The 14681-nt window shown below is 45.4% G+C and overlaps 1 protein-coding gene across 1 annotated transcript in view; it reads left to right on the top strand.

Annotated features, from left to right (window-relative positions):
• The first annotated feature begins 7644 nt into the window (after nt 1-7644).
• The window catches only part of erfl3 (Ets2 repressor factor like 3), a 44772-nt gene continuing 37735 nt past the window's right edge, over nt 7645-14681 (top strand). Inside the window, exon 1 of the mRNA XM_076736946.1 lies at nt 7645-8270. Coding sequence (XP_076593061.1) covers nt 8249-8270 — 22 coding nt within the window. The 5' untranslated portion in view covers nt 7645-8248. The remainder of the gene's footprint in view (nt 8271-14681) is intronic.

The following is a 14681-nucleotide window of genomic DNA, read 5'->3' as shown; positions in this document are numbered from 1 at the left end:
GCTGCTTTGGTCTCCTCTGTGTTCACCTGTTCTACTTGCTAACTTTGTCTACGTGCTGTTTGGTGCTGAGCAGGAAGCGTGCAGTCGGTTTTTAGAGCTTTTCGGCTGAAACAGTGCCGATAAGAGCAGTGACAGCGAACCAAAGCAGTCGAGCTGCAGGTCTCATTCCTGCAAACAACGCCTCTCACATATAAGCTACAAGTCATGTGATCCATTGTTAATATAAAAATATTGTAGCCTTAAACATTGAACAATAAATCATTTTTTCTAGTAGTTACCTGTTGTTACTTCCTCGTCATCACGACACTGAATGTAAAAGCAATGCTAGCTTTGGAGAACGGACCTTGGCAAAGGTCTGTCCTCTACTGAGTGCTTAATTGTTGCTCTTGCAATAATGACAGCCTCTCATTCATGCAAATAAAGCATAACTGAATTCAACCGGCACAGAAAGAGGAAGAAGAGAGAAATGTACAGTGAGTCAGTGGCAGTCGTACTGAGTGGAGACAGGTGAGAGCGACACTGATGCAGGGGAGAGATTGTCAATATTTTTAAATCAAAGGTAAGGAAGGGTATGGATGGGAGGAAGAGAGCGTGCACTTGGGTCACTGAGGGGTAGTGAGGAGTAAAGAGGGGAAGAGGAAGCTCTGCACTGTGCCAATAGGAAGAGTTTGTTCCTCAGTGAGATACAGGAGACAGTGTCAACACACACGCTGTGCTCAATATAGCTACTGTCACACAGCCAGGCATACTTCTCTCTCCTTTCCAGCCTGACACTTGCACCTTCCTGGACCCCCCTCACGTTCCTCTACCCCCCCCCCCCCCACTCATCCGAACAGGTTACATTCCTCCTATCCCTCCCCTCTCAGTCCTCCCCCACGGCCCCGTCCATCAATGTCACGTCCCTGGAGCTAAATTAACTGATCTCCCTTCCTTTGCTCTTTCTCCCCTCGCCTCTCCCCTCGCTCTCTCTGTATATATTACAGGCTTGACACCCTGCCAGACATTGGTTTAATATAACACACATTCTCTGTGCCTTCCACCCGCTCTCACATTACCCTCTCTTTCCAACTCCCACCACCCCGCTTTCATATGGGCACTGGCCGCTTGCTTTTTCCATACTTTACCCACCGCAAAAGGAGCTTTTTGTTCTTGAATAGCTCCCTCATTGCCATGGTAATCCAACAGAAAGAGAGTGCGGTTTTCTGTCTCGGGCCTGGCGGATGAAAATAGTAAGTTGTTTAAGTAGCCCTGAATTTGAGCAATCAGTCAGTGCAAATTTGAAGCTGTCATTAGGAAGTCAGAAGTTAAACACATGTGCGTGTATGGTGTGTGTATAAATGTCAAGCCGGTTCCCACATTTGTCATCTTCTACTTCTTCCAGGTGGCCCTGTTTTTGCCATCTCAGCCTTCCCGTTGATCCCCCTCTTCCTCTGTCTCACTTGTCCTCCAACATCACCCTCCTCCACCCCCTTCCTTCCCTCCTCCACCACCTCACCACTCGCTGTGGTAATCCCATTACTCATGTGCGAATACCAGCTGGGGAAGAGAGCGAGGGAGGGAGGGAGAATGTGGACAGAGGATAACTGTGTCGAGGCCTCGGGTCTCAACTAGACGGTTGGACACTCTAGATGTTTTTCAAACTCTTGACCAGAGAAGAGAAGAAAATATTGATTGACATTGAAAATTGTATCACTGTATTTTTAAAAAGGGTTCAAATGCAGACCCCTCATGACCCTATTTGGGGTAAGGAGGGAGATAAAGAGAGACAGGGTGAGTGATATCTGGCTGTGTCTCCTGGCGGTTGGACTGGCAAGCTTGAAAATAAACAAGTTCTTTGATGACAAAGAACCCATTGACTCTCTTATTCCCTCTCTCTCTCTCTCCCACTCCTTTTTCTCCACAGCTTTGCTCTCCTTCCCTCGCTCTGTCCTTTTTCGCTCTTGCCGTTTCGAAGGGGTGAGGCTGGAGGGTGAGTGTGATGTGTGTGTGCGGGGGGAGGCATTAACCGCCACCCCGCTGCACTTGTTGTCCCCTCAGCTGCCGGCTTTTTCTTTTCATCCGGTCTGCTCTCACCCCACACGCCTTTTAGTCTAGTGACCCATCTTGCCTTCTCCTCTCGCTGTCACACAAGAAGTTGAACCTTTTTCTCTTCAGTCAAGGCTCTCCACATGAAAACTTAAAGATGAACAAGGGTTCAACTTTGCAGGTGTTTCGTACAATACCACTATTGAAGTTGGTTATGTAAGATAATTTGCAAGAAATCAAGTCAAACATAATTGTAGCACTTACTGTACAAAAGAGGAGGTGAAGGAAAAAGGAAAGCCAAAGAAGGCGAGGGTAAAGGAGAGAAGAAGTGTGTGCACATGCATGTCTGTGTGTGTGTGTGTGTGTGTGTGTGTGTGTGTGTGTGTGTGTGTGTGTGTGCGCGTTTGTTCACGTCACTAGTGGTATGAATCACCACATACCCTATGTACATATTACACCTCTGTTGGTTGTTTAACGCCCCGTCCAGGAATTATAATCCTGCCTGGCGTCCACTGGTTGCTGAAATCGAGTTCTATGTGTACATGCATTGTGTGTGTGTGTGTGTCTTTGTGCGTGTGTGTCTGCATTGCCTGTGGTGGCACTGGTTAGTGGGCTACCACACCCATTGTCCACGGTAATTACACTGACCCGAGCCATCTGTGTTGTAGAGGCACAGACCAGAAGAAGCTGATGTGTGTTTTAGTGCTGACTAGATAATACGAAAGGAAGTTGCACCACTGACATCCATTTTTAAAAATCTGTCATGCTTTTTGACCTTCTCGTTCACTAACTTCTACATCAGCTGTGGCTGTTTGGCACAGATCTAAGTCATGCCATCCATTCTTACTTGGGATGACACATCCCCGAGCTCACGGAAGATAAAGGGAGGAAAGGATGGGGGGTGGGTAAGGCTTTCAATCTATAGGGAAGATATCTGGGGATGTTCACACCCGCACCCACACAACCGCGAGCATTCACATACACACAAACACGCCAGTGACAAAATCTCCGCTCTCCCTTTCATTCTCTCCGTCTTTCTCTGCGGAGCGTCTGTCTGTCACTATGATTAGGAACGGACAGAGTCACATAAAGCACGGAGGGGATGAAAAAGGGCGGGATGGGAGATAGAGGGAGGTACAGATGATGTGGAACCAATAGGACAAGGCTCTTCTGTGATACACCCGTCAAACACATCATCAAGTTCACCCGGCAAGATCCAGCCGGGTCGACATTAGTGGTCAAATTCATGTGACAATTTAGAAATATGAAGAACGCACTGCAGATATGGGAAAAGTCCGGCGTCAAATATCAAACCCAGTCACTTCTGGCACACAAAAATTATATCTTTCAAAAGACGTCGCATTTTAAAGAGTATTTTGGGTTTTTTTATGAATAGTATTGACAGGTTTTATAAGATAAAGATGAGGTAGGCATGCTGGGAGAAAGACAGAAATGGAAAATCATGTGCAACAAAAGCCTCTTGCCGCACGTGAACTGGGAACACTGGGATTACCTCTAAGCTAACGGCAACTCGAGCCACTGCTTCCAGCACAAGTGTGTCAGAGCTTTGCTTCAGTTTTTGAAGAAGTGCTCAAAGATACTAAAAGTCTGACAGTTTCTGAATGAAGTTCTTCCGAGTATTGTGCTGACAAGATAACTGCTAAGTTACTAGGAGTGGTTTTTTTTTTCCTAAAATGTTAAAGAATATTTTAATTGGCATGCACTCCTGATGAGAGTCAGTTAAAGGCGAGAGCACTGCAAAGGTCCACAATCCATTAAAAAATACACTTAAACAATATCAGAAAATAGGCAGTACCAGCAGTAACTGGATGACAAAGACTTTTTTCTGCTCATATTGAACAAGATCCTGACAAAAATCACAAAAGTTTCACTGTTAATAGTTTCAATTCTTTTTTAGATTGACTTATTTTGTTTTGATTCTGGAAAAAAAGACTATGATGCCACGAAGCCGTCAATGGCAATAAAATACATTTTCATATATTCAGTTCATGAGAACATCAACCTTGAGCTTGTAGCTGAAATAATGACCTGAACAGAGAAAGTGAGTGATGAGTGTGAGGGAGGGAATGAGATGCAGGCACGGAGAGGTGGCAGAGGATGGAGCAGGAGGAGGAATAAAAGAGGTGTGAGAGTGAGGGAGGGCGGACGGACGTATGGATGGATGAGTGGTAAAAGACGACGGGACTGCAACCGACAGAGGAGCAGAAAAGTATAGAGGGAATGGGGGAGAGAAAACAGGAGAGGCGGATAAACGGCCAGAGGACGAGGAGGAGGAGGAGGATGAGGAGGAGGAGGACATGGGTGGGAGAGAGGGAGGGTGTTGAGTGAAGCACTGTGTTTATCAGTGCTCAGAATGTACTGTGCTGTAGATTTGTCTGTAAATGTCATCTCCTGTGCTTGAGTTACAATAGAGTGCGCTCACACAAGTCACACACACGCGCACACACACACACACACACACGCGCACACACACACACACACACACACACACACATAAGCACACACGGACTATGAAAGAGGAAAAGCCATTTGTCCACCCTGCCCTTAATCGCTAAATCATTCGTCTTGTCCTTTCTTTGATCTCTTCTCTCTCATCTCTCCCTCTGTGTGAAGAGCCTGGGGGCCGCTGAAGAGCTCTTCACCTCAACCACAATACAGACATCAGAAATGGGAAAATGATAGATAGGCGGCGGGCGCATACCAAAACACATGACAGCACATCAGAGGCGGTGACAAACAGAGAAACGGGGGAATGGTACAACTCGCTCGTTCCCAGCTGATGGCCCTATTGTCAGCCTCAGTGTGAGAAAATGCCACGCGGGTCCATCCAGAGGTTTTCCTGCTCTGAAGAAGAAGACAGGATAACGCTTTCCTGAATGTGAAGGTCCAGCATCCAATTTAGATGCTCTTTCTTTTTCCCTTTTGGTCCAGTTTCTTATCAGGCCCAGCAGAGTGGGTTTCCTGAGCCTGTCAGAGAATAGCCAGCGAAGGGAGGAGAAATCCTGTTTGTAAATCACACCGCAGGGACATTGCTGCTGTCAGGGGACTTTGTTTACTTTGTTTTACTACCTCTGTCTTATCCTGTTGACAAGGCAGGGCAGCGGTGTGTGTCACTCGTGTAGAAATGCACACAAACACACGTGAAGCCTCCATCCCATGCACCAGGTGCCAATGTACAAGAAGGCAGAGGAGGAGATGCACTTCACCTCCCATGTATGACGCCTCACCCACTCACATGCACTTATCGATAACACACGACAGCTTCATATCAGCGCCGTGTGAGGAAGCAGGAGGTCAGAGTGTTTGAGGTGACAGGAAACAAGTCAGGGCATGACACCAGCCCTCACCATCAAACACGCCATGCTGAACATCGATCGAGAAGAGGTGTTACATATGACAGGATGTCTCACAGACATGCACACATGCACCATACACTAATGCACAATCTGGGTCATCGTACGTGTGTTTGATTGCGAGTGAAAGGCCAGATACAGTTGGCTGCACATTTAAAAAGAGGAAAAGGGTGTTAGTGCTACATGAGAGAGGAACCGGATGCAGGTTCATATGTAAATCAACCACAAGCTCTTGAGTTTTTTAAATTGTTTTTATGCGAAGAAGTTTTTGGTCTACGTTGCTTTGATCTAAGGCCCACGCATTTCACTAGAAAACTTAAAATAAGGGTAAAAGTGGCTGCTGCTGTGGAAGTAGTTAAGTATAGGTTTACTGTACTTTCACTTAAATCAGAATTTTCCATTTTCAACTTTTGCTCAGTTATAATTACAGGTGATGCTTTAGATTACAACCAGCAAATATTTTATTACAGTTGCACTACTCACTGGTTCAGTGTCGGACAAGGAAAGTACAAGTGATTCAGAGATAGCAAAGTTATGATCAGGAGGAACTAGAAATAAACTACACTGTATGTACTTATTACACTGACTGGCATGTCACGCACTTAGATAACTCATCAGCTGTTGAATGCATTCCCATGACATTTGATACAGATATTCATGGTTGCCATAGCATGAATCCTAGTGACTTTGCTGATGTCTGATATCCATATTATATATGGTAGAGATATTTAACACCTTAACCAGATGTATTGGGCAAAATTTGGCTGATATATATACATGTTCCCCAGAAAATGAATTGTAATAACTCTGGTGATCGTCTCACTCACATCCAGCAGAAATGCTAAACATTATGAACAAATACCTGCAAAAACAATGACATCCCATTCAGTGTGAGTTGCACATTGCGTTTAGCACTAATTAGCGAATGTTAGCATGTTAACTCTAAGATGATCAACATGGTAAACATTACATCTAGTCAGCCCTGACACTGTGAGCTTGTGAGCATGCTGGATCCATATGTTCCTCTAGTTTATGAAGATTGTGAAAAAAATCCCCTTTGATGACACATTTGACCAATATTCATTGATGCAGAAGAACGATATGTGCTGTTCTAGTTGGTATTGTGTCCATCATCAGAGAGCTTGGACTGAATAATTATTCCGAGACGACAGTTTTATTAATCACATAAATGAATGGGATGTAAATTATGTGGTGCATCACTATTATACCTGGAATCATAATTAAAATCTAAATCAAAATGGGCTTTATTGTCCAAATATTTGTGCACATGCAAGGAATCTGCCTTCGGTTTAAACCTTGCACTCAGTGTACTTGCACAGGAAAAGAGAACATACCACTCAGCAAGGACAAGATGAACTTATGTAACGCAAAGAAGCAAAGTAAATCTAAGATTATCTCAACTTCTTTGCAGTGTGCTGTTGATAACACAAAGAGAAAATGCATTTTAATTCACTGTCAATTTGACTAGGTTACTTTTACTTTACCAAAAATGATTGAAACGTGTTTCATTTTCCAAAGCTTAACAGCTGGACACAAGATGTTTCCCACTTCTTTTCACTTCCATTGTCAGTGTACAATGCACTGGAGGTTTCACGTCACACTTGTTGCATATTGGATCATGATACGTGTTAAACTCCATTTTAAGGCGTGCAGAGAGACTTCCCCCCCTTCAGCAGATTAGTGTGAAAGCAGCCCAAACACATGTAATTCTGCACAGTTAAGATCAAACGTATTTTGAGTTGAGGGGAACAAAGGCGAACTTTTGTTTTTAGTGGTGCAAAGGAACTGAGTTTGCTCTGATCACTATAGTCATGGCTCAAACGTGGCTGACTCAATAAGATGCGCAGTAATACTGAGTGTGAATTTCCTGTATTCAGGGTTAATCACTAACTGACGCTTTCATATTTAATTTGTCAGTTTAATAAGTGTAATTATCCTCATAAGAAATGGCTTAATTAGAGCCATAACCACTGATTGACGTAAACGGACCGTGCGAGCTGGGCCGCTCTCGCGCCTCCCTCGAATCGTAGGACTCGGATGTGATGTCACCACGGCAGCGCTGTGGCTGTCTCCCAGGCAACGCCGCGTGCTGCAGTGACGCCAGCCCGGGCCCCGGCTCGTGGTGAGTGGGCGTGACTCGCCACGTTAGCCCCCCCTCCTCTCCCGTCAGTGTGGGCGGGCCCCGCTCAGAAGAGAGCGAGCGAAACACGACACCCCGAGGACGGAGAGGCACGGGGGGAGGAGAGACGAGCACTGAATGGTGTGAGAGTGAGTGGAGGACTTAAAAAAGTCTGTAAAGAAAGAGAGGTTCCTCTCCAACGTCAATTTCTGTCAAAGAAGTAACAAAGCTTTGCGGCGGAGAGATGTCAAACAGCGACGAAGATGCGGTTGAGACGGAGTAAACAGCTACCGGACAGTTAGCGACAGAACTTGTTCAAAGAGAGAGAGAAAGGCTCTTCGGCTGGCTCGAGTCGAGACGGTTGGCCGTTTTCCGCCGCAACTTGAGCAGATTTCAACGGTGCTAGTCACGGCACGAGAAGCGAGGACCAACGGCGAGGTCTTGACCGCTCAGCTCGGTGGAAAGCAAACCGTTTTGTGGTCTGGCAGAGAGCCGGGGAAGCGGACCGAGAGAGCGCGGCGGCCGGAGAAGAGAGCCGCTGAAGCAGCCGCGACAAAAGTTTCCCGTGTATCTTCACCTAGTTTTCCAGATTGGGAACTCGAGGGGGAGGAAGAGGCCGAGAGACTGACTTTTCTTTCCACAAGCAACTTTGTGGAATTCCTCGCATTTAGCAACTTTGCGCTCTTGCTAAGTGGCTAAAGCGGAGAGAATGAAAACACCTGGGGAGAGCGGTAAGTTTGCGTGACTCTTGCGCTGATTTTTTTTTTTTTTTAATCCACCATTGTCTTTCTTGTTTACTTGTCGCGGTTGTTGTCGCTAAAGCTAACAGTAACTAACACTGCTGATTAATGACCGAGCTACGGAGTTATCAACTTCCGCTTCCAGTCGAAAAGGACGGCGAAAACCTGTTGATTTTGGTGGTTCGGGATTAGCGCAGCTGTCCGTGATTCAGCTAGATAAGACTGTAAAATCTGGTGCAGGTTTAGTACTGTACTCCGGTTCAAGAGGAAGTGGTTAAACTACTGTACAGTTGTTACAGCGACATCCTCCGTGTCACCCTGACAACCTAATTTCACCATCCAGCACCTTCCAGAGAGCGGGCTGAAAACCCTCCAAGCATTGCATAGGTGTGTATTTGTACTGACTTGACTGAGAAGGAGAGATGTGGACGTGTTGATAAGTTGCCTCGAGACTCCTCTCCTCCTGGTGGTGGTGGTGTTGAGGTGACTGGCTGCAGCGAGGTATACGGAGCAGGCTGATAATAACCAGTAACTGAGCGTACGTTTGGCAGGTACTTGGCTTGTCAGCGCATTGACGTGAGAGCAGGGGGGGTTTCCAGTAGTCAGCTGAGGTGTCTGTGTGTGTCATTTTGTCTAATTCCTGAAATGCTTGCATAAGTTTGTTCTTGCTCCCTTCACTGGAAGCCAAGGCATTTCTTTTTTTGTAGAAAGGAGGAAGTGGAAGTACTATGACTTTTGCCAGTTTTCAGTGTTTTGTTTTTTTTTTTTTTTTCTGAGTGTCAGTAATAATCTGCCTGACATGATGACAAAACTTAATTTGTTTGATTTGACATAACTGAGCAGAATGAAAGTACAAGAAACCCAGTGGATAACATCTGAAAGTACGCAACAATCATTCATTGTCTCTGTACACAATGTGACGGCTTACTAAGTAGTTACTGGTAAGCATTTGGCATACGGCCGCGTGTGTGACTAACTACAACTATGTGGGACCCTTTTCCACTTGGGATGCTCCCTCCCCTCCCCCACCCTGTCCCCTCCTGACTCCCGCTGCACCCAGCCTCAGCCTCTCAACCCTCCACATTCCTGCACACACACACCCACTCCCTGCAGCAGCCCTGAGGAGGCAGCCATGACATCACGCCGCATCCCACCACAAGTAGCCCTTTTATTACAAGGAGCCCAGTGTTTGTGTGGCAGCAGATAGCTGGAGCCCTTCTGGGGAACCACTGAAAGTTGATTGTGCTAAGGTTATGTGTCGTATGCAGTTGGTGTGTGTGTGTCAGTAAAGGTAAGGGCCATTAACTAGTCCTGCAGTAGTTGGTGTAAAGTGTGCAAAGTGTGTCATGATCTTGAAGAAGGCCCGAGGAGCGTATGGAGTGTGTGACACTTCTCTCCTGCTCTCAAGTTTTCCTCCCAGTGACCTGCACCTCGGTACAACCCTAGGTGTGTGTTACTTTTCTGTGTGTGTGCTGCCATCCAAGCTGTCTGCATTACCATGGACAGTCGTTCTTGATCTTCTTTTTCTTTCTTTTTTTTTTTTTTTGTTTTATTGATTTTGTCTATGAAATATTATGATTAAAGTTAAGTCTTGACACCACTTACTCAGTCTCACATTCAACATTAGGGCTGCAACACACAGTTTCTGATTACTTTCTTCATTAATTGTTTGATCCATGAATAGAAGAAAAAAAAAATGCACCTCATAATGTCCTTGACCCCAATGTGAAAACCCAAAGATATTCAGTATACTGTAGTGTGAGACAAGGAAAACCAGCAAATCTTCACAATAAAGAAGCTGAAACAAGCAAATGTCATATCAGTGATCAAAGAAGTTGTTGATTGATTTACTAATGTTTTCAGCTCTTTTTTTTTTTTAAATGTAGAAAGCAAACAGCTTCTTGCCCCTGTGATGCTGTAACTATTTCTCTGTTCGTCAGAATTAAATTTGATTAATTCTCTTTTGATTAACTTGATTAATCCTTTTAGCACTAGTTGGTAAACATAGCAACTCAATCTCAGAGGCGTTATCTAACAATACATCTGATCTTATAACAGCACCTTTAAACAGAATTATTGAAGTGGTTAATCCACGGTGCCGTCCTGATCTGTCTGATCTCCTGCTGTTGCTGCGTTTGCAATCAGGACACAAGTTTTAACCCTTAACCTGTCTAGATCCATTCATTTACATTGAGCACATTTCGTGAATGCAGAAGGATAAAACAGTGCCTGGACATGTGTAGGATAAAAAAATGTAATCATCCCCTCCAAGGATGTTTGGTGATGTAGGATTACGTCCCATATGGTAAGATCCTGCCTCCGTGGAGCTCAGCTCCTTTCTCTCCATTACTGAACATTTCCCCTTGCACTCCTGTCTTCCACGGGCACTTCATTAGCCCGAATAGATGATAAGACATCTGCTGACACAGAGAATTGATATGATGACACAGGAAATGGCAGGGCTATAGCTGCATATGTTGGTGCCGGCAGCTTGGTGTTGGTTTGTGTGTCTGTCAGTGCTGTTTACCTGTTTTTTGATAGCTTTAATGTAGTCAGGGAGATTGGTTAAAGGCAGTCCCCCAGACTACAGGTTGCATTAGTCAGCAGACAGGGAGCTGGTGGTATGTAGTGTCTTGTCTGCACTGACGTAGTCATACATCCACCTTTTTATGTACCTCAAAGGCTGTGCTAATGATTGATTAAGCTCTGGCGATAAGGACATACATACACAACAATAACTTGCCTGAATGTCTCTCCCTTCCTAATATGTTATCTACACCCCCGCCACACACACTTTGCACTTTGTGTTTCATTCATTTCCCTCCATCCCTTCCCAAGGGTTGCAATTTTTCTTCTGCCACCTCTATCATTCTTTTCTCTCTCTGACGGGATAAGGACTGGTGTGTGTCTTTGTGCGATGGAATTGCATAGTGGGACCCCTGGCTCTGGAGTGGCCATTGTGTGTGTGTGGAGTGTGGGACAATGGTGGGAGTGGGGCAGGCCTTGGGGCTGATTGTGTATGGACTTGTGGGGCCGGGGACCTCTCATTGTACTCATAATGGTGCAGAGTAGCTCATAGTTTGGTGGTGCTTTTGACAAGTGAAGAGACCGCACTTCTGCATGCGCGTGAAACATGTGTGTGGGCATCTGTGTGTGTGTGTGTGAGAGAGTGTGTGAGAGAGAGAAAAAGAGTCAAAGAAAGAGCAAGGTAAATGTAAGCATTCACTCATTTAACTATGTAGTTTAATGAGTATTGTTTTGTGCTACTTCCCCAGAATGACTGATGTGCTGTGGAGCCATTTTAACATTTTTTCTACACACACACACACACACACACAGAGTCCTGCCTTATGATGTGGCAGAGCAGCAGACAAAGGGGTAGATTATGAGTAAGGAATTGAGAGGGAACATTTCACCTTTTCCCTGTGTGGGTTTATGCGTGCTATCGCGAGCATATGCTTTTCAATCTCAACACACAACCACTGTGATGATAAGCACAGCGATTAGCCTTATCTGTGAAAACTCCCTCGCAGTGCTGACCACAGCAAAACCACTACCTCCCATTATCCCAATACAGTTTTACAGCCTGGTTTATGAGACAGTATCCTGCTGTGATCGGGCTCAGCCAACATGCTTTAAGCCTGAAACAGATGATGTTCCATAACAGAACTGGTTATCTTCCATCTGAAAAAGATGGCAAGTTCCGGTAAGTGCCAAGAATCAACTTTGATTGCTGGTGTGAGCGTATCAGCTGTTAGTAATCATGCTAAAGCTGTTAAGGCAAAATACCATTGCTGATTAAGTTGTTGGCTAAAATTTTATGTATCACCCTGCAGCTTAATATTTACACTGTAATAAAACTATGTCTTTAATGCAGCGTTTTAAGTTGTTGTAAATTCATCGTAGAGGTCGATTTTATAACAGACAGACTGAGCATTCCCCAGTGCAGAGGCAGCGTGGCCCACTTTTCCTTGTCATAATAGTTCTTCGTAAAAGTTTTGATATGGTCGTCTGTGATGCTAAGTTGACAAATGACTTCTGGTAGAGGGGGCCTTCAGTTGTGGAAATGTCTGTATTTAGCCAGGAATGTGACCGAAGGGAACAATGTGCTCAGCCAGTTGACACTAATGGACCTCCCCACCATTAGTCCTGTGTCGCCCTTGACCAGGGAGACCACTACCGACAAGGCAGCGTTACCCTTGATAGACCACTGACCGCTGTCCAGCGCTGCGGCCGGCCTGCTCACCCACTGCCCCGGGGACCCACACATTAACCTCAGACCTGGCCATAGGGTCCTATAGATTATCGCCCTTTCAGACCCGTTTGATCAACTGCACAGTTGTGGTGTCCATTTAAAATGCACTTTTTACGCTGATAACACAGCTGCAGAACTAAATGTGTCCTCAAGCCATGTGTGCATGTCTGCGATGTGAGTTGAGCCTAGATTTACTGCGATGCCATTGGTTGTAGCCACAGCATGACCCCATATCGACCGTATTGGCTATCGGTCCGGGAAGGTAATGAGTTGGGTCTGCTTGTCTGGATGGGCTAGCCCGTTGACAGATAACTGTTACACATTGAGGAACACATGTGTGAGTGCACATATACAGAACACACACTCTTGCACACACTGCTGCTTTTTATTGGAATTCTTGGACCTCCCACATTCCTGCTTAGAAGGTTAATAGTTGCCGGCTGTGTTGCATTACACATGAGGGGAAAACACAACAGTTACTATCTCTGCTTGCCTTTCCTGAACACACTCACTCGGTAACTTGCAAAGGCATGCATGCATTTATATACAGACATATTCTGAATACATCATAAGGACAATATGAATAAGACTGATTGAAGGATGGAATCAAAATAATGGCAATTATTTTAAGAGAGATGAGGTACATTTTTTTCGTGAAAGCTATCAGCCTCAAAATGCTCACATACCGCACCATGCACACGCACGCACGCACACAGCAAGGGTCTCTTTTCAAATGGGTATCAAAATTCATGTTGAGAATGCAGTAGGGTGTGTTGGTGTGCATGGATTGACCTGCACTGCTTAGCAGCTGTTTGTGTTTGCGCATGCATGTGTATTGTAATGTAATATGGGGAGTTTACAGAGCTGCATTGTTGTAGAGGTGACTCAGAGTGAGGTGCAGAATGGCATGTTATTGTAAAAGAATATCAAGTGTGTGTATGAAGGAGACAAGGTTTTCATGGTGGGCAGCTTTGTAAAGGCATTACTTGTGAACAAAATGTGTACGTCAGTGCTTGCGGGTGTATGTATAACAGCTTCTTGGTGATGGCGGCGCCATTGAAACTGATCTGAGTCTGATGACATGTGTGCGAATGCATGCACACACGCGTGCGCACACACACACACACACACACACACACACACTCACACACACACACACACACACACACACACACACACACACACACACCAGTGAAGATCAGGTAACTCGATTCCTCTGATCCTTCCAGATGAGAGGTTTTATTTTGGATCCTCACAACACAATGACCCGTCCTTTAGGTTAGAGTCTGGAGTGTCACCTCTCTGCTGGTTAGAGTATAATCAGAGTGTAAGCTGTCAAGACCATGACAGCACTTAGTCAGTTAGTCAGGCAGGCAGTCATGAAGCTAACTCTTCCTTCACCCCTTCCTTCTTGCACCACCTCTGAACCACACCACAACCACCTGGCCTGGCCTGTTGCACACACACACACACACGCACACGCACACACACACAGACAGCAGTTTCTCATAATCCTCCACTGATGCTGCTGCACTCGACTGTGGCTGTTTTTGCCAATGGTGTGGCTTGGCCTGAATGGTGTTGTAATGTACACTCCTAATCTTCTTAGATTGACCCCAATAATGCTTGCCATGCTGAGGGCATCTTCTCATTAGGGATCTACTCACAGTGTGGCTGCTAATGTACATCTCAGACAGTGTCAACAACAGGACTGGATCTCCTGTGCACTGTGAATTTTAATTAACCACACACAGCATTGGCAATTTGGCCATATATTCTCCTTGTTGTAAAAACAAAACAAAACAGAACAACAACAACAAAAAAAGAACAGAAATTAAAAGTTGCACACAGTAATTTGAACTTCGTCAGTGCTTGTGTTTGTCTATAAGTGCGATAGAGCTCGGGTTGTCCCAGGCCCTCTGATTCAGGGAGGTGGTGAGTGGAGCTCCTAACCCCTCTCTAACCCCTTAAGTCCAGTGCAGTCAGCAGACACTCCCTGCAGAAAGGCAGCAGTGTTTGAATAGTTCCTCTGGCTATTTTTATCTGGGAATCTGCCTCTGTGCTGGACCCAGGGAGCGGGGGTGGAGGGCAAATATCTAATCTAATTTCGGACGATGGGAAGTCACCAAAAGGACTTCTGTGCCACT

This window comes from Chaetodon auriga, chromosome 8 (genome assembly GCF_051107435.1).
Source record: "Chaetodon auriga isolate fChaAug3 chromosome 8, fChaAug3.hap1, whole genome shotgun sequence".
NCBI classification, from domain to species: domain Eukaryota; kingdom Metazoa; phylum Chordata; class Actinopteri; order Chaetodontiformes; family Chaetodontidae; genus Chaetodon; species Chaetodon auriga.
Note: the sequence above shows the minus strand (reverse complement) of the source record. Positions and strands in the feature narration are given on the sequence as shown.